At 41.5% G+C, this 24,431-nt stretch overlaps 1 protein-coding gene across 10 annotated transcripts in view; it reads right to left on the bottom strand.

Annotated features, from left to right (window-relative positions):
- The window catches only part of SDK1 (sidekick cell adhesion molecule 1), a 362,240-nt gene that overhangs the window by 78,793 nt on the left and 259,016 nt on the right, over positions 1-24,431 (bottom strand). For all 10 annotated transcript variants that reach the window (XM_085237875.1, XM_085237877.1, XM_085237878.1 and 7 more), the window contains 7 exons: positions 24,007-24,122; positions 20,629-20,821; positions 17,457-17,555; positions 12,543-12,734; positions 10,628-10,749; positions 3,237-3,346; positions 1,029-1,179 (listed from right to left, as the gene is read on the bottom strand). In XM_085237875.1, the coding sequence (XP_085094001.1) occupies positions 1,029-1,179; positions 3,237-3,346; positions 10,628-10,749; positions 12,543-12,734; positions 17,457-17,555; positions 20,629-20,821; positions 24,007-24,122 (983 nt within the window). The remainder of the gene's footprint in view (positions 1-1,028; positions 1,180-3,236; positions 3,347-10,627; positions 10,750-12,542; positions 12,735-17,456; positions 17,556-20,628; positions 20,822-24,006; positions 24,123-24,431) is intronic.

The following is a 24,431-nucleotide window of genomic DNA, read 5'->3' as shown; positions in this document are numbered from 1 at the left end:
TTGATGTAAGATATGTGGGCACAGTACCAAAGGTCTAAAAATGTGGGCATGGTGAAGCCATGAATGAGTTCTGTGGGTCCTACCAGATAAGTGACAAAGCTCTCCTACAGACACCACTGTTCATTTGGTGGGACCCTGAGGCATTTCATGAGTGTCTACAGGTCAGACCTGTCTGTCTTTCAGAATTCAGAACTCAGTCCTGCTCTTCAATAGCAAACTGAAATTATTCCTCACTGATGGGATAAACCCCCTCTTGTCTCCATAGCCAGATTTTGTCTCCCAGCTGTAAGTTTATGCGTTGAAGTTTGAGTTTACGCATGGAAAAGCTAACGTGTGGGCAAAAGAAAACCTGTGCTTCATCAGCTTCACACCACAGTAACCCCCAGAAAATCCTACCCAAGGAGAAATAAAACCATTCTGGAGCAAACTGATTGCCAAACAAGTCCCGGTGTGTGGTAAGTGAGACAGTCAAAGGGGCAAAGCGGTGTCACCAACCACTGCATCTTTGCAATTAATTCTTTGTTTCTAGATTTTATCACATAACCCCACAGCCTTTCCCATATCTATTTTCCTACAGGAGTGTAATGTGCAAACTTTGCCATCTTTGAACCGCTCAGTACCTGCAGAATGGCTGTCAATGGCCCCTGTGTACCTCCTGGGGACAGTTTTACTCAGCACAAACAACTGAGCCCCAGGAAACTGCAAATTGGCTCCAGCATTATATTTCTGTCCCACACATTGACCCAGACGGTGGAACTGGAGTCTCAGAAGCCAAGGTTTTACACACAGGCATATATTCCCCTGATGAAGTGGCAGAGGCAGTGGCAGTAGGCAATTTAAGTGATTAATAAGGCACTTAAGGTAAGTCTCAGATTTCCGACTATTCTGAAAAAAGGAAATAATTTTGCCGTCAGCCTCAAGCTGAATGCGAGGCAAAAGCATTCCCAAGCTGCAGGCAGCTCCTAGGGACCGAGCTGCACCCCAGCTGCCAGCACCCCCTCCCCTGCACCCATCCATCCCCATCTCACCACCCAGCGCATCCGCAGGCTGCTCTCGCTGGCTGTGCGCACGCTCACGCTGCTGGGGGCCACGTCTGGAGGGGCTTGCAGGGTCTGGATGACACGTGAGGGCTGGCTCAGTGGGCTGGCACCCACCACGTTCACCTGCCGCATCCGGAACCTGAGGTGGAAGGGAGAGGCAGAGTGTGGGATCAACCCGAGAGCCCCCTGGAGTGGGAGGGATGGGGAGCTACAGGGCGGGTATAACTCAACAGCCTGCAAAGGTGGTTGTGTGCAGGTCCTCTTTGTATTCACGGCTGAATGGTTTGTGGTAACTGTGCTCAGATCCTCTCAGGTATTAGAAAAAATGAAAATGAAAATGAGATTAGCTTAGGGTCGATTAGAAACTTAGGTATTTGTGTGAGAAATTTATGTTAATTATGCCAAGTCTGATGAGCTTATGCTGGCAGTAAGTGATTTTCTTTTGCAGTGTTTATACAATACATCCAGAAAGGTATTAAAATATCAAACTTCAGATATTCTCATTCCCTGTCAATATAAAAAATATACCAGTGATAACATTTCCCCTCAATTACTGGTTGAAAGAAGCTGATTTATCCTCGTGCTGCGTTTTCAGGCTTCCTGCACAAGAAAGATTAAGTTATTTAATATGGATATGGCTCTTTAAAAAATAACCTGTCTGCTTGAAACCATCTCTTCCACAATAGAAATCCCCGTTGGGTCACAGAAGACTCAGAGAAATCTTTTTGCAGGAAGTACCAAATAATTAAGACGTGCTGTTCATTTCAGATGCTCTCACCCTTCGTGGGCATTTACGGCCATTAGGGGTACCCAGCACATGACCTGCTCGTATGAAGCACTGCATTTTTGGACCTAATGGCTGAATTTGGGATAAGAGTGAGCTAGTCAACACGGCTGTGTTTGTTTATCTGATCTGATCAACCCTAGAAAAGGCACCACAGGAAACACATTGAACAAATGCATTGAACAAATATTGTCCTTGATTCTACTCTCAAAGCATTGGCACAAAATGTAGAAAAGAAGCTGGCCAATAAAGATGGATTCTCATAATTAGCTCTCATTATTTATTTCCTTGACGTGTAATGATTAAAGCTGATTATAGAACAATAAATACATTTGGCACTAACCTTCTGGATTTCCAAAAACAAAATATAATTGTTCTAAGTAAACAAAACTCAAAAGCTCATCCCTGTGTTGGAGCATGCCTGAGAGGAAACAGCCAGCCAAAATTCAAGGAACTTAGGAATTTAGCGTGTGAATGAGGATGAAAAAAATCAGAGGGGGTCACTCCAGTATTTAATAGGTACAGAGGGAAAATAAGCACAATACTACAGAGAGACAAACGTCGTAGTCAAACAAACCAAAAGTTCAATGTTTACAAAATAAATCCCAAACTCATCATATACTTCCTTATTGTTTGTTATCCCTAAGGCATTTCTCTATGCAGATGCTAGGTGTGCAGGTGATGCTTACTTACATGGACACTGAACACACAGTTGTTGTACAACCTGCACTTCACATATGACTCTCTCCATCTTTAACGATTGGCTTTTTTTTTTGGTAGAGATCCTAGCAAACTGTTTTATAAAGCATTTTTCGGTTAGGACTGAATATCTCAAATTCTCAGATCTTGCCTGTGCTAAATCAACACATCATTTGCATTGCATTGATTTTAAAAATCCATCTCATTTAACTGGGGTGCACCCATGATGTAGATTCACCTCAATCAGCCTAAACCTTGCATATATCTATTAAGTTTAATTCGAGAAATTCTTATAAACAAAGATTTCATCTAATTGATGTTACCAAATTAAGCTAAATCAATAAAATGTTTAAGCTGGTGTAAATACGCAATTACAAGTTTGCACCAGTTTAACTACAATTGATTTGTCACTGATTGATGTTACAGTGGTGCACTCTTCAGATGAGGGAAGTCACAGGATATCAGTAACCCACAATACCTCCTCACGGTGCACTTGGCTTCCCTTTTAACGTTATGAGCTGTACTGCGTGTAAATTACAATTAACAGTATCAAACAAGTAATTTTAAGTATAAACAGTGGAAACAGTGAACCTTTTCCCTTTTGTTCAGATAACAAAATACAACCAGCTGTTCCTGATTAGGAAAGCTGTTCCATGCTGCAAGTTGCTATTTTTTTTTTAATCATGCTGCAGCTAATTACCTGCTGTTCTTACCTGTAATGAGTGTAAGGAGTAAGGTTTGGTACCTCCAGCATCTGAGCATCAGGTTCATTGTCCACCTCATGGAGACTCACCCACTCCTCTTCATCACCCAGTACTCCCACCTGCACATGGGAAAGGTCAACGCAAACACAAGTATGTGTGTGTATATGCAGATATATGTAGATAATTACATACACTCATTTTTTTTTACAATGTGTGCCTCCACTACTGAAGAAGGAAAAATACTTCTGAACACACAACATCCACTTAATATTTATTTTCATATGAAAAAGCTCTAGTAAGAGCATGGCCACATTAGCCAATTCTCCTTGTACTGCTGGGACTTCACTGGGATTCTCTGAGAGGATCTATTCCAGAAGAACACCGTGGGACAGCAATTACCCAATTCAATCTCACTGCAACGATACAAAAGTATCAAGGAGTAATATAACAAAATGAAGAATAGCCTTGATAATAACTCACATGAACTGATGCATACTAAATAAGTCTCAATGGAGACAAATGTCACAGAAATGAAGACAGAGAAACAAGAACAAAGTCAAAGTACAGAAGTGTTTCAACCTCAGCTGCTGGGATGCACTTAGACCAGGCACTTCCATGTGCAGTGCTTTGTATTAATTAACCCCAGCACTCTGCTGAAAGTCAGCCCAACAAAGTCCCTCAGCCACAGCACCGTTAGAAGGGACAAAAGTGATGGCAACCGAGAGCTCTGCTTTCCATATAGATTGCTAGAGATGCAATGGAGTTGAACGAGGGCTTAAGGAGGAAGCCAACAAGGCGTGAGAGGAAGGCCAGTGAGATGTGAGACCCTGGGAGACAGCAGTGCTGGTGTGCAGGGCTGTGTGCTGAACACTGTGGAAAGGGAGATGGATGAGAGCTAGTGGATGGCTGATTTTCACTTTGGAGAGTCACAAGAGCAGAGAGATGGGATCTCAGACAAGGCTCCCTGTTATAATTCCTTAGCACCATGCACTCTTACTCCAGTGCTTCAAACCTGCCATAAAGAAAGAGGGTCAGTGCTTCTATGAAATGTTGTTATCACTCTGTTCTTTCACTGCAGCTCGGGAAAGATCCCGCTTCATCAAATACCCTTCAGGGATGGACAAACGCTCCAGACAGCTGGCATCCCAGCTCCAACAACAGAAAACACCATTTGGTCAGAGCCAGGAGCCTGGCCACATTTGAAGTCAGTTCCCTCACCCTACCTTGGTGTCCACAATTCTGTATTCAGGGATACTGGAGGGACAAAAGCAGCTATTCCCTTCAGCATCTATTTATGGACTTGATGTCCATGAAGGTGACTAATCCTTTTTGAAACCTACTGACACCATCTACTTACACACACTGCTCTGGCAACAAATTTCAGAAGCTCACAACCTACTGTGAAAAGAGTAACCTTCTTTAATCTTTACGACATCTGCATACTAGTTACAGCCATAGACATTATCAAGGCAGTTGAAAGACAACACAGCCCAAACTATCTAGCAAATCCCAAGTATTTCAAACAGAAAATTAGGTTTCATTCACTTTCTTTTTTTTTTTTTTTTCCCCTCCAAGAGAAGCAGCCTGATTTATTTATAGATGTTTTAGTCCTTTGCTCGCTCTGGAGTCAATGTGCTGCATACTTATGTTTGTGCATGAAGAAATGACACAAGGAAAATTAGGCCAAAGAAATAAGTTCTGCATTGCATTGTGAGAGGAAGCTTTGGTGATCTTTTTAGCAGAGGACTGCTTCCATGGAGGAAGGTGCTTGCAAAGGTGTTGATTGGTCTTTGAGTACTGATGGGAATCGAATACACTGATACACACCAAAGACCTTATTAAAAAGATGTCAGTATAAATTATGGACCTTTTGAAATTCCCAGACCCACCGGTGCTCCAGAAATGTTGGTAAAGTTCCTAGATAGAGAGGCTTAATGAAGCAGCTCAATGCAGGTCTGCCTGGGAACACAGAACTGCCTTAAAACGAACACAGAGAACAAAGAGATGCTATAGATTATCCAAATGTCCTTTATAGAGAGGATTGATTTCAGTCACAGAAACACTGAAAACTTTTAATAAAAAGTTTGTGATTAATTCTGTAGAAAATGCTTTGTAGAATGCTTATTTTAACGAAATTCCTTGCTCTTAACAACATCAATTCAAAGTGCTGCAGTAATTGTACAGCAACCATCCACAGTGTTTTGGAGGCTGCAAATAATCTCCAGGAGTGCATTAGAGTTTTCTTTTTATATTCTAAGAACAATAAACCCTTGTAAAAATATTACTTGCATAGGGAAAAAAAAAAAAAAAAAAAAAAAAGACTGCAGGTTTCAATCGTTATGCAGCAGCAGGCAGATCATTAATCCACATTAAGGACCACATGGTTCAGACTCATAGGCCCAAAGGACTGTAAACAATCAGCACTGACTCAAGCTTGAGAGGTGTCCAAAACCTCTGCCTGTTCTGCAGACGTGCATTCACCAGCTGGCTGCAAAGGGGGGAATATTAAGGATCTTTTACTGATTGAGAGCTGGTGAAAGCTCTTATGTGCCCAGGACTAAGGCAAGTCCCTCAGAAGCCATCCCAGGACACATCTTTCTAATTTTAAATGCATTCCCTGCTAGGAGTGATGGGTACATCCTATAAGGAAATGGAAAGTGACAACCAAGTCGCTTCTACTGGCTGCCCTGAGGCTCAGGAGCCAGCAGGTAACAGGTGGCTGCTACCTGGTTCAGGAATTGGGGGACATGGGGCACAGACAGTCCCAGTACACCTCCTTCAGGCTCATTCTCTGCTGAAAGGCTGTGATGGAGAAGTAGTAGAAGATATCAAGCACAGGCAGAGTTCTGTAATTCAGTACAACTTCTTAAAACAAATAGATGAGGAGCTTGCTTTAGTTAGAATAATGCCTTGCAATGTGCCAGGATCTGATGCCAGCACCTGGGCAACTTCAAGGGTTTGATCTGCTGCTGCAGTCAGTAGCACATTTAAGAGTCTGCTGCCTTTGTGGGGAGCTTTTCCAAAGCAGGAGGGCACTCAGCTCGAGGGTAGCATGGTAAGCAGCATGGGGACTGCTGCGTGATTTCTGATCGTGCAGCCAAGCATTTCTAGGTGACTGTTACTCAGTACAAGTTTCACTTATTTAGCAATTATCTCAGAAATGAGTCTTGGAAGAGAATCTTCACTGATGGGCTCCTATATTTTTAACTTCTGCAAGGCATTTAGCAGGTTCCAAGTTTCAGGCTCTTGAACGAAAAGGAAATTATTTTTTGCTGAAGAACTCTGATGTTAGATCAGAGGAAACATTTCTGTTTCAAAAATCAGAGTACAAAGGGATTCCCACAAGGCAAAAAAGAACTATGGGCAGTGGTTAGGATAAGAGAGTCCTATGGGGGGCCGCAGAGTCCCCTGTGAGCCAGTCTGCTTTAAATAAAGTTAATTTGCAGGCTTATTTCTTACTGTTGGTTTTTGGATAGCAGTATCCTCAAACTTCAGAAAAGGATTATGCTTGTGGCAGATGCACACGTATTCATGTGTGCATTGTTTTAGGAGGCAGATGAGAACACCAACTGTTTTGCTGTTGCCATCGGCATAAAAACTCTTTAAGAAATGTACTCTGCATCTTAACAGTTCTCAGTATAATAGGGCCACGAGCCCCAGGAGATCAGCAGGAACTGCCACAATTAAAATACCTATCTCCACCGCATCGCTTCATATGATTCCCCATAACTATCAGCCACGTATAAATCCCCATCTCTAGGCTGTTACCAAGGCATTATGTTCAATAAAAGATCACATTCATTTATTATTACAGAAATGAGATGGTATAAAGCAATATTGGAAATGATGTCAGAACCTTTTACTTCTCTACGGACTAGTTTCTCCTTTTCTAAAACCGGTAATTTTTACAAATTTTATCAATTGACTTAACATTGTCTGATGGGATGCACTATGTAGGTGAAGTTGCAGAATTTCCACTTTAAAAAAATTTCAACAAAAAAAAATTAACTTTGGAATGTCAAATCATTTGCTGCAATTTTTCTTTTAAGACAGTAATGCTTCCAAAATTGTGAACAGTTATTAAACACTAACAGCAGGATAGGGAAACACGATGTTTCTGTGCGTTACAGAAGTACCCTGTGTTCTGCTATAGTTCAAGATATGTCAGAGTTTTCATTATAGAGGTCTATAACTCAGGCATTTGAAATCACTTTGGGAGAAATTTGGTGCACAGGATGTCAGCCTGGGTGCCATTTTTTTCCCACAAAATCCTTAAATCGATTCACCCATTTTTGATTTAAAGATTGGCAAAGTCATAATATTGTCAGGGCTTCAGACACTTTATTTACCAGCTCTGAAGAGAAAATGACACCAAGAGAATCACCTCGTACAATGGATGAGTCCTATCTGGGTCACTGACAAAACCCAACAAATTCATGGCGAAAGCGAAGTCTGTCCCAACTCACAGCTTTACAAGAGAACACAGTGAGGATGCTGTCAAGGCTTTTGTACTTTGAAACTCCCTTTTCCAATTCTGCTGCTGCTCATGATAATATTATAAGAAAATCTCTCTTAAAATAGCAGAAAGGCGTTAAGAAAATCCTCTAAGCAAGCCCATGTACTCATGGCTCTCTGACCGGTGCAACACCTGAATGCCAGTTGTGAAGAGGTGCTGCAAATCTTCTGCTGTCTGCACAATAATTTTAATCACCTGAAAACAAATTAGGTGCAACAGAGGTCAACCCAGCTTCTCTCATCAGCCCATGGAAAGCCTTGTGTTGTGGCCCATACTCATACCAAGGAATAGCCATGACACTGCCATTTCTGTTCTTCTCCCAACAAAACCTCGAGAAAAATAAGAGCAAAATAAACGGAATCTGCTGCAGCATAGAGAGGGTGCAAACACGAAACCATATTAAGGGATTCATAGTCATTCGTCATTGCAAATTGCCAGAAAAATATGTCTGCAATATATACTCTGAATCTGAGAGTGCAGGATGATTGCTGGTAATAGGGAGGATTTACTGAAACTCTTTGGGGATGAACATGTAGTCTGAGTGTCAATGCCACAAGACCATTACTTTTGGACCTTCTGAGCAAGTGTCTGCAAAACCTTTATATCACATTCGACTCTCTTCTCTTTAGATTATACTGCATGTAATGGAAAAGCAATTTTAGAAATACTTTTTAAATGGCATTGGTACTTTTTTGCAGCTTTTGGTTTGGAAATCCAGTTTGCTCCAGTCCTCTCAGTCTAAATGTGACGACAGAAGAGAAACTGCTGAAAAAAGATTTAAGAAATCCTTTCAGAAGTACAGAAAGTGGCTTTACTAGAAACACAGAAATGGGATTTTCAACGCTTGATATTTCAGTATCTACCAGCACTAACATCTTAAAGACCTGAGTCTCCTCTCATGTTCACTGACATAATTGAGAATTAGTTCCACAGTGGATCCCGTCAATTTACATCCCAGCACAAAAAGCAGAAGCCAAGGCCAGATGTAAAAAATTTCACATAAACTGGAATTCCCAGCTGTATTTTCATTCAAACTGTTCATGAAGTATCAGACTTCAAAAATGGCACTTGGCCAAAATGGAACACTTGGAAGATTTTCTAGACCTGCCCTCATCAATAAAGTCTTGTGCTACATAAAGGAAGAAGGAAGAAAAACACGCTTGTGAGGACACAGAAGTCTAGAGAAAGGGTGAAGCCCCAGGAGAGATGAATGAGTAGGTACAATATAAATGGGGTGTCCAATGCAAAACTACCACCCAGCTGTACAGAGGGAGACGTGGACTGACATGCAGGACAGCTCTTCATCATGGCATAACTGTTCTGTGAAAGTTTGTACATCTTGGACAGGTAGACATAAAACCCAGCGGGGCAGGTCCAGGGCAGCTTAGCTCCAAGCCAGGATAGAGACATTCCTGCCCTCCACTCCTGCTCCCATCACCACCTTCTCATCTCCTGCCCTGCAGTGTGGCTCTTCTGATTGCACACTGTCTGAACAAAGACTTGATCTGTCTGTAACCCATTTGTTCTTGGCTGGGTCAAGCCCTACAGCAGCTCCAGGTATGACAGCATAGAGAAGCTAGGAGCAAGAAAGTCTTGCTGGGAGTGATGTGGATGAAGAGAGGGGACAGGAGAACCGGAGAACCTGACCTCCTGGTTTAGCCTGGCTAAAGGCGCTGTGAGATTGCACAGAGAGTAGAAAAGTTTGAATAAAATGCTGGCAGAAAGGGGCTGTGAACAAAGGATTACAGGCAGCTGTCATCCTGGAAACAGGATTTACTGTATCAGTAAGGAATCATCAATTTCTTTGCATAACTGAAAAGATTTCTTGTTAATCATGTGAGCGAGATTTTTTTTTTCCAAGTATTAAATCCATTTGGAATAATGTTTCTTGCTGTGCCAAAGCTGAACAGTGCTCAGACTCAGCATGACAGATTCTGCTGTAATTTTGGCTGTTGGAGCAAACATTGGCAGATCCAGGATCTACCAGAACCATCAGTCCCTTGACTTTACCAGCAGTGCATAAGATGCTGACAGGTGTCTGTGAACACTCACCCCTCTCTTCCCTGCCTGCACACCAAGAACCCTCCAATTGCTTTTGGTACTAACGGCTCTTCAAGGATGTGGATGAACACTGTGGCAATAATTACTGCCATTTTAAAGCACTCAAATTTATTTAATTTCAGTGGCTTTTTGTAATTCTCGATTACAGAATTGAATTCCTACCAATACCAATGCAATGCTCCAACACATGATTCCCAAAGTGTGCCAAGCCACCATGTTATAAAACTTCAGCGTTTAATTCTGCAATATGCAATAATGTGTATGTAAATTGTACAAAATGTACCAACTTGTTCACAGCAGTCTTGTTATCAAGTGAAGTGATTGTATCAACATGTCTAAGTGGTGACGGTGATTTAGAAAGTCCAACATTTGGTCTTAAAAACAGATTATATTATTTATAAAGATCTGTGGGTGGAAAGGAAGAAGCAAAGCTCATCTGTCAGGAAAACAAATGAGGAATATGTAAGCCCTCCAAGGCATAATGGCAGCAGAAAGAGGAATATCATTTAAGTCTGAGGAAGGTGAGAATTCAGCCTATTCAAATCTAGAAGCCTGGACAGAAAACCTCAGGATATTCCCTTACAAAATGGCACAAATACACCCAGTGTCACAAACAATGGCATCTCAACCGTTCACTGCAATTCTCCCTATACTTCTGTTCTATGAGATAATTTCAGGTTGGCACCTGGTCTGAATATGAACCTATCAGGACACAAACTCAGGTTTGAAACCATTTCTAAAATAAATGGACCAAACTCTGGTGAATGAGTTGCTTGTGATGATCCTTCTTTGACTCAATGAGAGCTCTCTGTCAGGGCCATACCTGGCCTTCCACTATCCACTTGCAGATGGAGGTCTTGCCATCATACCCTGGACGGAACTGAAGTGTGGCAGAGCGAGGGCTGATGTTGGAGATCACCAGGTTGGATGGAGCACCTGGAAGTTCTGCAGAAAGAGAAACACACATGAGAGGTGGAAATGTTCTTGGTGTAAAGCACTGAAGCACAGGATGGCAGCGTTTCGGCGTAGAAAATACCTTTATAACAATTACTATAGAGCAAATAGCATTGGTTTTATTGTTGGGATTTTTTGTGGCTAAGTATTAAATGCAACATTACAATTTCTGCTGCTCTGAGCATGCACTGCATTTTACGGATCAAAAATGAAGAGAGTCCCTCTACAGAACTGCAGCTACAATTTTGGGGAGGTGGACTAACAGACAAAGCATGGTGGCTGAGGGAAGGCACTTCCCAAGGCACCTAGTTCTGCTGCACTGCTTTTTGTCTAGAATTGTAATTATTTTACTTCTGACGGTATATACAGCTTTAATATATTAACAATGGAAAAAGACTCCCAGGTTTTTGGGTAGTGGAAGGGTTTTATGCTTCTCATATTGATCTACAATAGATGGGTTTTATAAGCCATTTCTGATGGCTGCATAAAGCAAAATGATTTTTTTTTTTCTTTTTTAAATTTCTGCTGTAAATAAAGAGGGTGACCTTCTATGGGGAAAAATCTGTAGCTCCAATCAGATCGTTGCCTCACATCAGTCAAGCTTACAGTGGAATTTACATTTTTAATACTGCCTGAATTATCAACAAAAACAAGCCCAGGAAAGGGATTAAATATAGATTGTTCAGAATAAATTTCCAATAGTACCTGCATTCATAAGCAATGGAAATTAGTACAATAATCAGTAATCATTTGTAATGTTTTACTATGTGCAAATGCAGCAGGCAAAAATAGGCAGATTTTTGGCATGTAGTTTTTAGTATGCATGAATACACAATATTTCTTGATATTTACTTCACATCTGTGGGAGCTATGATCGATAAACCAACTCTGACCAAACAGGATAATGCTGTTATCTCGGTAACGACAGGCAGCACGGCATTGATCCAGCCTGCAACTTGTCACAATTACCTGTGATTAGGGGAAAGAAAGGCAAGCGTACTTCAAGACACACAGAAAAGTTCAAAAACACCAGAAAAGGGAAAAAATGGATTACCATCAGTGATGTACATTAACTGCTCCACTTTGGAAAGTTCTACTTGTATAGCCTATAAATTAACAGAAACTGCTGGTTGGAGGTTTGAAATGGCTTTTTAGTTTGCTTTGTGTACAGGATGAAGGAGAGTGCTGAGTTTTAAAATCCAAATGCAAAATGCTAAATCAAATAATGCACAGGGGCCCAAGTGGAAACTCAGACAATGCAGCAGAGGACTACTTTCCAAATCTTTCTCAGGCCACAGATGCCAAATGTTGCAAATAAGATTTCAGTTTCATTATGCAAATGTCTTCTCACAGGTGACATAAGTTATACTACTTAAAATAGAAAAACCTTTCTCATTTAACAGCATCCAAACTCTACTTTTCCCCAACAGCACCAATTTTTAATTAATTCAGGCTTGCTCCTTACGTTACTTTGTAAACATCAAGAGCTTCCTTACTTTATCCACTTTATTGCTTTGTCTGTTCCTTCTGCAATCTCTACAACTTTAAAAAAAACCAAAAAACAAAAAAAACACTTCTATCACAAAACCCAACTTTCTGGTAATTTCAAATCTTCATTTTAATGTTTTAATGCCTTCTAAGAATTAGCTTTAAATTATGCGGTAAAGACTTCTGATGCTACATAAACAAACCCAGATTTATTATAACTGAATCAAAGTCCATTGTGACCCTTGGTGTGCATGTAAATCAGCCCGTTTTAACCCCTTCCATGAAGTTTCACCAACCTGGAGGCACCCCAGATGAGATGGTGGAGGACGTGACCCACCCGCTCCCTTTCGCAGTCACAGCTGCCACCTCGATGGTGTACGTGGTGAGAGATGAGAGCCCCGTGATCTTGTACTCCAGAGTTGTGTTGGTGAGCGTGCGGGTGAGCCGGGATTCGTTCCTGCCATACACCTCCCAGGAGAGCTGGTAGCCTGGAAAGCAATGACACAGCAGTCAGGGGCTGTGGCAGTGGTGGGGTCTGGCTTTTCTCCTAAAGCACTGTTGTGCAATAACCCAGAGACTGGCAAATGAATGCTTCTGTAAGGCATGCTTGTGTCACTGGTGCTATGGTTGGACAGTTATAGAATGGTAATTACTATGGATGGTTGGACTAGATCATCTTAGTGGTCTTTTCCAACCTGGAATAGGCTCCCCAGGGAAGTGGTCGGGTCACCATCCCTGGATGTGTTTAAAAACAATTTGGATGTGGTGCTCAGGGACATGATTTAGAGGAGGGCTGTTAAAGTAGTATGGTTAAGTTGTGGTTGGACTTGATGATCTTTAAGGTCTCCTCCAAAATGAGCGCCTCTATGATTCTATGATCCTACGATTCTGTGATGATGGAAACCTTTTATCAACAGGAAAAAAAAAAAAAAAAAAGTTAAAATAAACATTGACTTAAATAACTAAGTATTTTGTAATACTGTTATTTCTGATAAGCACTGCCCATCAGATTACACATGGGGCATGGAGTCGCAATGGAGTCTCTCCGTTTTTCTATGAATGTGCAGTGCTTGCTGTGCAATGATTAGGAAACCCGAGGATAATCTCACAGAAAGGCAGACTTTCATTCTGTGAACTCTGCACAATGAATAGGAAGAAACACTGGAAAATAAAACATTTTCTCACCATCTAGAACACCTCATTAAAAATCTATATACACTGAGTAGGGCCACTTCTTTTCCAGGCTGAAGCCACCTTCGCTGCTGTGTATCTGAAAATACTTACAAACCTAACAATGATGATCATGAAGAAACATGGTGGGATTCCTCTAGGAACCAGAAAAACCCCTACTCCCCACTGCTTGTTCCTCACACAAATCCTTTAGCAGGGTGAATCATTATCCTTTCTTTCAAAACCGTAGCATAGCCAATCTATTGTCCAGGACTGAACTCACCTGACCCCCACATTATTCTTATATCATAACCGGGCTCCAAAACTCATTTCTTTTTATCACTTTTATAACCATTTGCCTTCCAAGAACTTTTGAAACTTTCTACTGTCTGATTTGCTCAATTTTATCTCCGAATCTGCTTGTCTTCCTCCTGCCCAGTAGTCCCACTTTATTCTCAGTTGAACCCACTTGAACCTTGCTGCACCAGTCTCCAGAGAGTGTGTCTGAAAAGTTTGCTTGATTGCAGCTTTCTTTGTGATTTGACTCAGGGGAAAAAAAGGAAAAAAAAATACCCATAGCTCTTGAATGCCTGTGAAATGGAAGTGAATGAAAAGGGCTAACAGAAAGGAACCCCACTGAGAGAACCATGCACCAGGCAAGCTGGATAGAGAAACTCCCCACTGGGTTCCTGTTCCCATCAGATAAGATGGGGAATTTAAACCAGTTGGGGTTGTTGGCTTTTATTTATTTATTTATTTATTTATTATTTTAAACCTAAGCTGGTTAATACATTAAAATAGCAAAATACCTTATGGTTTTGATCAACAGGGAAGCATCATCTCATGAACTACAAGCATGGTAAGACGCTCATTTGTGAGAGAGTTTGAAAGGTGTGAGATGTTATCCTCCCTCGGGTGCTAGCTGCCATCACTGACAGAATTTCACATTAACATATTTGTATGAAAATGGACTCAGACTATTCGCATCGTCATTAATTATGTTTCAGGTGAAAGGGCAGTGATAAACAGCAGAGAGGTGATACTTCAACCATTTGAGCTACACTGCAACCACCTGTCTGACAACACGTTACCTGGGGGAAGGAGGAAAACTCCTGAAAGCTCACCTGGAGCAAGCTTTAAGCAAGTGTCTGAAACGTCCCACCTGTTAAATTGGATTCAATTAAGTCAGTAATTAACCAGTATCTCAGAGACACTAGAATGACTTGATGCCCTTAGCTTGAGAATCATTTGCAGTGATCAGAATGTGTGTAGTATGGCAAGATTATAACGTGCATGAAGATTTTGACAAATCTGTGGACTCTGTTGACTTTATGTGTTGTCTGTGTTGAACCCTGCACAAGGACCATCAGAGGGAATCAAGGGGAACCACCCTAGAATAAAACAGAATGCATCTTTCAAAGAAAGAAACAGAATAAGCAATGAGCACGGGACTTCTCATGCTCTCCCCATCCATTTGTTGCTTACAAGCAGCAAGAAGTTTCCTGCACTGCACACAAGGCAGTCACGAATGATTGAGACATCTTCCCTCCCATCTCAATGAACTTTGCATATACATCAAATGTTGGTGATTACTCTTTGAACATTTTGTTTTCTCTCCTGTGACTGCAGGGATGAGCCCCAGCTTTCCTGCCCATTAGGCACATAGTCTCTATGTATTTATTTGCTGAAAAAATGTTTGCTGGGAAATATTTTTCAGTTCATATGCAAATTGGAGAAAAGACAAAGAGGCAGCATTTACTGCGGATATTTCAGTCCTGAAGTATGGATAAATTCTAGTTGTATAAAAACAGAAAACACACACATATATGCTGAGCTGACACAAAGCCAGATGTAATCATGCATAACTAAAACAGATGAAACAACGCTGAAGGAAAGGAACAACACTGAGCATCCCCCCAAGTAGCATTTAAGCCACGATGACTGACAGATGGGCAGAACTTTGGGACATGTGGTTGGTAGCAACGTGCTCTCTGTTCTGCCAGCCGTGTGCACGGGGAGCCCAGTGCTTCCCTTGGTGCCCACACACCAGGAGCAGCACGGTGCCATGGAGCTGCCCTGCACTGTGCCATCGCACCCATCAAAGCCATAAAACGCTGCCTAACAGAAACTAATGGCCGGAGGAGTTTCAGAAATAATTTTTCGTTGATCTGGAGTAAATTTTCTACCAGTGAGCAGTACACCCAATCACAAACTGTCCGTCTGCATCCAGGTCCTCATAAATCAGGGTTTGCTGAGGGAAAGGGGAAGATACTGAAATTTACAGCAAGAGTAATGGGCAATTTCCCAGAGCATGGTGGCTGCCAGCCCCCTCCTCTGTGCGCTCCTCCTCCCAGCGCTGCTGCACGCAACAAGAAGTGCCTGTAAAGGTTGCAATGAGCAGAAATGAAGAGGAAAAGCTCTCAGAACTCCACGTGGCCCTCTGCAACCCCCTGAGGTGCTCAGGGCCATGAACACTTCTGCTGCTTTTCCAGTCTAAATGTAGTTTGTGACATTAAGGACATTTCTCTTTCCGTATAAACCTTGCCAGTTTTTTTTACATCAGCATTTCTTTGTGAACTCTTCTTGAGCTCCTTCTCCTTGCCACAAGTATAACGCAGACCATCATTTTGCTCCACCAAGTTTCAACCCATTCTGGTTGCGGATCATTTCTAGGAGCACAGTTCTGCAGCACTAAGAGTGCTGCTAACTGCAGCTTTGCATGGATGAATATTGCACCGTACAGCTTAGATAACTAGATTTGGATTTAGGTACCTAAATTTAAGCACTTGGGCTTGAAGGCTTTGGACATCCTCACTGAATCAATACTGCTCTGCTTTCAGAAGTTATTAGTTTTTGATCCTGAACCACTTACATCAATGTATATTTCAGGAAGGCTACTGAGCTATAAGGCATAAGAATATGTGCATAAAAAACTCACGGATAATGTAAACATCATGGAAGTAACATATATAAACAGTGCCTTAGAGATTCACAGAATAAACACGAACAGAAGCAAGTCCGATCCAAATAACCAGCTCTGCTAAAGTGAAAATGTTTCATGAAATTGGGCTGGTACAATGCGGAGGGGCCGAAGAGTCTGTTTGCTTTTCTTTTCTTTGTAATCCCCAAAGCCATTTACTTAAAAAAAATATATATAAACATTTATTAATTTAAAAACTAAATGTCAATGCTGTCAAAACAGAACATTTGGATCCATGCAAAGCGATCCCTTCTCAACTATGATTTTAGCTCATTTAAAATCTGAGAGTTTTCTTGCAATTCACAACCTTGAAATCCTTTGTTAGATGGAATGTCCATCCTGTGCAGAAATAATAGTTTTCCATTTGAAAGCAACATTGCCTCTCTTGATAACAGCTAGAGATTTTCTCCACTATTAATAGCTGCCTTTATGAAAAATAATGAAGTTGCTGATGTTACATCTACTTTGGCATGGAAAAAATAGATAAATAGCAGGGAGCAGTCAGATGGCCAGCTCATCAAAGAAACAAGAATTCTGAACTGCTGCGATGGTTTATACAGAATTAAGTAATGAATGCAAATTTTCTGTCCTGCAGTCCGCAGCCAGGCCACTTGATCACAGATGAAGGATACTGCTGATTTCAGGGTTGGTCTTGATTGCAAATCTTAGCAATGCCAATTCAGATTTTGCAGCTGTAAATTCAACCTAGGAAATCCCAACTCACAAAGTTTCAGACTTTAAAGTGGCAGAGGTGGAGGTCACAGAAGATTTAACAAGACCATCAACTCCATGGGGAGCTGATTTCTAATAAAGACTGCCTTTTCAGTGACCACAATCATGAGCTGCCAGTAATTGGACCCGTACTTTCTATAATGTGCCCTAGCTGACATTTCAATTACCCAAAAGATGAACCAGGAAACCAGTACTTGCAGCAACCAGTTCTCCCTAAATGTTCTATTATGCAAACATTTTCTCATTGCAGTGATACATTCTACCCCACACACTGGAGGAAAGAAAAAAAAAAGTAAAAAAAAAAAAAAAAGTAGCAGCTGATACTTGCCTGTAATGATGCCATTTTTCTCTACAGGTTCTTGCCAGCTGACCTTGAGAGACGTGTCCAGAATCTCAGTGAAACTCAGGTGTCCCACAGCTCCCGGCTCTGGCAATCAGAAAAGGAAATCTGTTAACATGAGAAGCCCACTTACATCTGATGTGATTCATGTGGCAAGGTTAGGGCTGGAGGACTGCAACATGGAGCTGGGACCAAGGGAAGCCTGCTGGAAACATCAGTGAGAGCTGCAGGGGAGAGGGGAGGATGGAAGGTGTTAAGAAGCACTCTGGCTACCATCACATAAATTATTTTATCTAGTCATCATCCCAACTGCGCAGAGAACTGAAGAGAGCAGCAGCGGGGGACCTGCATGCAATGTGTTCTCTGTCTTTCTTCTTGATCTAATCTAATTAGAACAATCAAGCTGGCAATGTTGGAAGTGATTGCGTTTGTTGTTTCCCCTCGACAGCGTGTGGGTACCCGTGCTGCTCTGTGCAGCTTCCTTGGGGCTGTGCTCCCTTTGCCTGCACGGAGCCTTCAGCAGGCGAAGGTCAGAGCAAGGGCAGCCTCAAAACTTGGACAGAGTTTCTCAAAACATCTCTAAAAATGTCCAGCATAATGGCAACTATCTTCTGCAAAATGAATACAAGTGTGTGAAACTTTTAAAGGATTTTTATGATGTAGCTCAAGAGCTCTTAAAAATTTCAGCTCCCTAGTGTGCAATGAAAGAGCATAAAATGGAATGACTGTCAAGAATATGCCATCCTCCCTCAATTTTGATCTTCAAGGAAGACATCCTGACTGATTTTTGATCCAACTGCTGTTCTGTCTTCAATCGATGTACTGGAAAAAGGAGTTTTTGTTCACTTTATATTCGCTCTGCTTCTGTCATTGGATCCCTGCCTGAGTATCCTCCAGCTCCGCTGACATCAGTTGGCAATTTCTCATCTGCAATTTCATATTTTGTTTCCTCTGTGCTTTAGTCCAGTTTCTCATTCCCCTCCAGCTACGATAAAGAAAGAAGCCTGCCAGTAGGTCGGCTGTGACCACATTTGCAATTCTGCAATCCTAGGGAGGAAAATTTCCAAATCCATTCTGCGATGTGTAGTAGTCAAAGCAGTACAGAAAAGTGCTGATCTGGTAGCGATCTCGGGAATACCCAACGAGAGCACAGCAATTATGCACTATTCAGGAACACATATCTGCACACATGCAAGCCACATACTCACAAAGCTTTACTCCAATTAGCTCCTGCCATCGCGTTCCAGTTTTAATGCCATAATGAAAAGCAGGTGCAGGTTACACCAAGCCAGGACGCATCGCTTCTGACTGGATGTCACATTTTATTTGACCTACAGTTCATCAGCAAACAGATTTACTTGCGCTGTTTTTTAAAGGATTGCCCAACTTGGCTTTACAGACACACAGAAAATGATCACCTGAGACCATGAATGACAGTCCTTTCAAACCTTTTTACCCACCACATAAATCCTGGAACTAGTTAGATTCAACGAGTCCTCCACAAAGATGCATTACACCATGCTACACTGAAGTTCTCAGTCATCACTAAAACATTTCTGAAGGACTCAGAATCAAAAAATGTTGCTCATCTCTAGTGCAGAAGCTCTGTGCAGCACAAGTCTGCATATACAACAAATATACAACCGGTTTGACTTTCTGTCGTTTCATATATCATGATGGAAATTTCTGGAGTTTAAAATTGTACGTGATTCCAGCATCTCCCCAAAATATTCCCTGTGTCTGACTGTGCCCTTCTCATAATTTCATAGTTTCTAAGGCACATTTCTCCCTTAGCAGAAATATTAATTGTTTCTTTCCTCTTCCCAGCTGCTTAATTCCCATGAAATCTTAGGAGCCGCCCATCTTTGGCTTCCTGCAATTAGCCACGGGATCAAAATCTTTTTGGAGGCAGAAAGACAAATGGATCTGAGACAGACAACCAACATATTAACACTGCCAAGGGCCTCATTTCCTTAAGAAAACAGCAAAATGTTCATTCTACACATAAGAACCTAACACATGTTTTTCTTTCCTCCGTGCCTTTTGCTTTGACTCCAGTTAAAAACATATCAGTTCACATTAATAGCTCATAAGATTTCTGGTGGTTGCACTGCTATCTGTGCAACCTTCTAACAAGCAAAGCCTTCAGTCTAGAATCTGTTCCTGGGGCATATGGAGGAGGTGAGCCACAAAATCAAAATCCATAGGAAAGTACTTAATTTTCTTCATAAACTTTCAAGATTTCTTATGAAAAAATGGATTAGCACTCTGAGCCTCACTTCTGTGAATGCTGCTGTTAATCAGAATTTTCTTTAAGGGAACACTGACTAACCTAAAAGATCCCTGTTAAAGAGAAGTAGTATTTCTAAAAACAATATCTTAATGGCTGTGGCAGATATTTTTTAATTCTTATTTGGATCTGTAAATGTGCAGCAGTGTTTGAGATGCTCTGTGAGAAGAAACCCTGTCGAGAACCAAGATCACTGTGGACACATAGCTAGCTATGAGTGGCACTGCAACTCAGCTGTCATCTGAACAGACATGCTGGATGTGTTAGCCACAGACATGTCTTGAGCAAACAGTTCCAGGAAGCCACAGAGGCCAAGACATTTCTGATGCAGGAAACAATCTATATGCAAAACTATTTAGCTTTTTTATTTCACTTCATGGATGTGACTTCAGTTTGCAGAGCGGAAGCTACTAAATCATCACGATGCTGGTTGTTCTACTTTATACAAATACTTGCAATATAGTATAAACATTTTCAATATACTGAATAGCAGAAGGAAACAAACTTAAATAAATCATTGATTTCCACAGGAAGCCCTGGTGCTCAATTCCTCAGATCAATCCAAATTTATCTGGATACCTGAACATGAATTTAAGAGCATAAGGGTTCACAGACAAACGATGTATTGCGTTAGCTGAACCACACCATGGAGATTTCAGCTTCAGCCTTTCACATACCAGCAGCAAAAAGATTGCACGCGGACAACCAGCTGAGGTCATTGTCTGATGGAGACTAACTTGACAAGAGACTACACACCGCTTTGTCAACTTGAGGCCTGATTTTAAGCACCTAGATGTCACAATTCTTGCTTTTCTCTCCAGCCAACCCAAACCTGAGCACTGAGATTCTCTACTGGTGCTGACTACTCACTGTCTTCCAGCGTGCGCAGGAGCTGCGGAGCGCTGCGTGGCCCATCGCCAGGGGTGGTGAAGCACAGAACTGATGTGTAGTAAGTGGTGTACTTCTTCAGGTTGGTGATGCAGCCACTGTGAACACCGTGGAAATCTGGAGCAATTGTGACCACCGTCACAGTCCCTGGAGCATCCACTGGCCATGCGAGGAGCTGGAGAATGTAAACGTGGATGAGCTCTCATTAGAAGATGTGTCCATTCAGAACTAGAGAACTAGAGCATGCTAGGCTGCCAAAACCATCTTAATCTGATTGTAAAAAACAAGCAGTGCTGTTCAACTACTGTCAGCTCTGACGCTGAACAGATGGACAGAACACTGTTACCATGATAACTGGAGGGATGTGTGTAATGCTTACTAGCAATAGGGGACATATCGATACTATAGAGGTATTACAGCTCTCAATTTCTGCTACTGAACAAGGCCAAAATTATTGCAATTGCCTGTTTGTATGGAATGAGTCTTTTGTGTCCCTCTGAGCTGGACAATCCCTGCTGCTGAAAGAAAGATGCAGTAAGAAAGGGAACTTCAGTGCTACTCTGAGATAAAAGCTTCATCTCAACACGGGGTTCCTTGAAAGATCCCACTGGGGGGAGAAATCCTCCTTCCCCTCCCATAGCCTTCAGCATCCCATAGACCAGCATTGCTAAGAGGCAAATAATGTTTAAGTGCCTGATGATGTGGGGACAGCTGCAAAAAAGTTTTGGAACTACAGAAAGAACATGGCTTTAAGAAGGATTAGCACAGTTTTCAGCACCTAAGTCCCAAAAGTGAGGTTCCTGATGAAATTTCTACACATTTAAAGTAAGGTGCTTGGCAAGTCATAGTTCTTCCAGGTTTCAGACATCTCAGTGGCTCTGCTGGGCTATCAGTGTTTCTTAGGGTAGAATACCTTGTCTGTAACTACCTAAATGAGGACTTCAGAAGTTGATTTTTTGCAAACGACTTCAAAATGTTAAAACAATTTTTGAAATCACCTTAACAACTTCAGGGCCTGAAGCTTTTGAGTGCTTCGGAAATTTCTATTATGTCCAAAAATCCTTATCGTGTGGCTTACACAAGCATGCTAAAATTCTATGCCTTCCTCAGCATCTGTGTAAATCATGCTACTTGTATTGATTTCAGGCTCATAAACATGAGTAGATGCCTGAAATTATTGAGCCATATTTAACACATTTCGCCAACATCTATTGGCTGATAATGAGACTATACTCCTTATAGTCAGAAAGCACAGTTAAAGCACTATAAGGAGTCATTTCGTTAGAAATATTTCATATTTGAAAGGTGCACTTTACTACTTCTTGAAATGCAAATAAATTTCAAAGAAAAGATAAAAACCGGATAATGGTTGATGGAATAGTAAGTTTTATTTTCTTTTCTAAATCACCTTTGTGGATTACAATTGGCATTAATAACTTTGAGGGACTGAACATTAGACTGAATACCATTGCACATTCTATAGAAAACGTGCTGGAAATAAAAGTGAACAATTTTGTCTGTTAAAGGACAAAATGGGTTTAATCCTGAAGTAAAGCAAAGGCCTAGCTTTGGTACTGGTATGTATAAATTACACAAAATAAACTATGCAGTAAAGTAACTGTCACAGAACTGTTCTCACAGTCTTTGTGCTGCAATTCACAAACCCCATGAGAAATTATAAAGCTGTTGCAATTTAATGCAATCAAAGAACTCCAAGTAAAGAGAAATTGTGATAATCTCAGAAACTTTTACTGAATGTTGACAGATACAAATCGTGATTTTGTTTATTTTATAAAATTGATAATTAAATCGAAATTTGAATTGGAGGTACCCAGGTGATGAGATTAAGGCTCTTTGTACTGAAGATGCATTTGAATAAAACAAAGAACAAAAAGCTAAAAGATGGCTTCTCCAAATCTGACTGAGCTCACCACGTTTGGATTGGCACCAGATAATTATGGTGTGCTGCAGTCCACTGACCCCCAAAGTGTGTTCGTTCATTCTCTACAGCCCAAGCAGAAGCCAGCTGCTTCTATTTCAGGATATACTTCTGTAGCCTAAATACCCTGTCAGTAACCCAGTCCTGAGAGCTGATGCTTTCTTGGGAAAAAAGACATACACTTTTACACACATGCTGCTTCAACTGGGGATTGTGCAACCATCACTGCTCTGTATGAGAAATAATTTCCTTATGAGAAATGGGAAAAAGAATGTTAAAACACACCTGCATACATTTACCTCAGTTTCTCCATCACTTTGAAACATCTCAGAGAAGTATCAAGTCTTCTCAGGCTGCCCAAAGAGGCTGTGGATGCCCCATCCCTGGAGGTGTCCAAGGCCAGGTTGGATGGGGCCCTGGGCAGCCTGGTTTAGTATTAGACATGGAGGTTGGTGGCCCTGCATGTGTCTGGGGCTTGGAGCTTCACAATCCTTGAGGTCCATTCCAACCCAAGTCATTCTATGGTTCTATTATTCTGTGATTCTCAAACTCCAAAAATGCACCCACAGTTCACAGCCTATCTTCTGAACTGCACATCCTCCTCAGCTCAGCCAACATTCCCTCACCCAACAGCTACACCAAGCTTCCTTCTCCTGCTAACAAAACCTGCCCATCTTCCCTCGTCCTGCTCTGCGATCGCTGCAAGATTTCTCTTTGTTCCTTCTAAGAATGTTTTTAAATGCTTCCTAAATTATATGCCCGCTGCTGAACTGCTTGAGGAGTTTCTATTAAGCAGTCCTTCCTGAGAGACAGAAATAAAGCACTCAGCTCCCTCCTTAGCAAACACTCCACTGGTGAAAGGACCCACAAGTGCTCCGTGAAGCACTCTCTGCTGTGCGCTGTTAATAGATATTGCCAGCTGCCCCATCAACAAGGACGTGCCGCGTCAACGCCGCTCCATCAAGCGTGATTAAGAATTTTACATTTCTACATCTCCAAAATCAACACAGTGGGAAAGTTAAGACAAATATTTGGTGTGACATTTTGGTTCCTAATTAAATGAATGGGAGTTTTGCATTAGAGTAGATAGGAATCTCAGGGCTGATTTTCAGTGGCACAGCGACGTGCCTCCTCTGCTGTTTGACATCAAACTGCTTTTTGGCTTTGGAAATTCTCCAGGTAAATGACAAAGGTATTAGAATGTCCAGCCTACGACATACTTCCTTCTCAGAACTCACATAAACCAGTGGAAGTAATATTAGGAGAAACAACTGCTCAGTTCTCTCGTTTTGCTTCTGCAAGATATCCCTTCATATATACTATCATCTAGGACATTCATAGATTATTGGATTCAATTTCTGATTGTTATACACCACGACTGTTAAAGCAAACGAAGTTAAAGAAATCTTCCTTCTATTTACCTTGTATCCTTGGTTTATACCATTGATGAACTGTTGGGGTGGAGGGCTCCAGAGGAACTGGATGGTGGTGGAGTTCACGGCTTCCACCTGCACGTTCTGCGGCGGAGCTGTCGGCACTGCTCCCATCAGCAGAGAGGAAAAGTAAATCAAACAGAATGGCAGAGGGGTGAGGGAGCAAAAGAGAAAGATGAGCATTGAACCTATTCGCTGCCACTTGTGAGTCACAAAGTAATAACAACCTAGAGAAAAGGATGCACTTCTCGTGATAGGGAAACTAGCAACGATTTGGAAAGAGTGGTAATTGAGTTATTTCTCATGTTCTCTCAGAAATTCGTTCAAGGGGAGGGGTTGAAATGATTTCTGAGCTTATTACTCCACAATGAGTTTCGCATAAAGACTTGAGACAGAAGCTAGGTAATGATAGG

Source organism: Meleagris gallopavo, chromosome 16, assembly GCF_905368555.1.
Source record: "Meleagris gallopavo chromosome 16, MGAL_WU_HG_1.1, whole genome shotgun sequence".
In the NCBI taxonomy this organism is placed as follows: domain Eukaryota; kingdom Metazoa; phylum Chordata; class Aves; order Galliformes; family Phasianidae; genus Meleagris; species Meleagris gallopavo.
The sequence above is the reverse complement of the archived record's forward strand: the minus strand, read 5'-3'. Positions and strand labels throughout refer to the sequence as shown.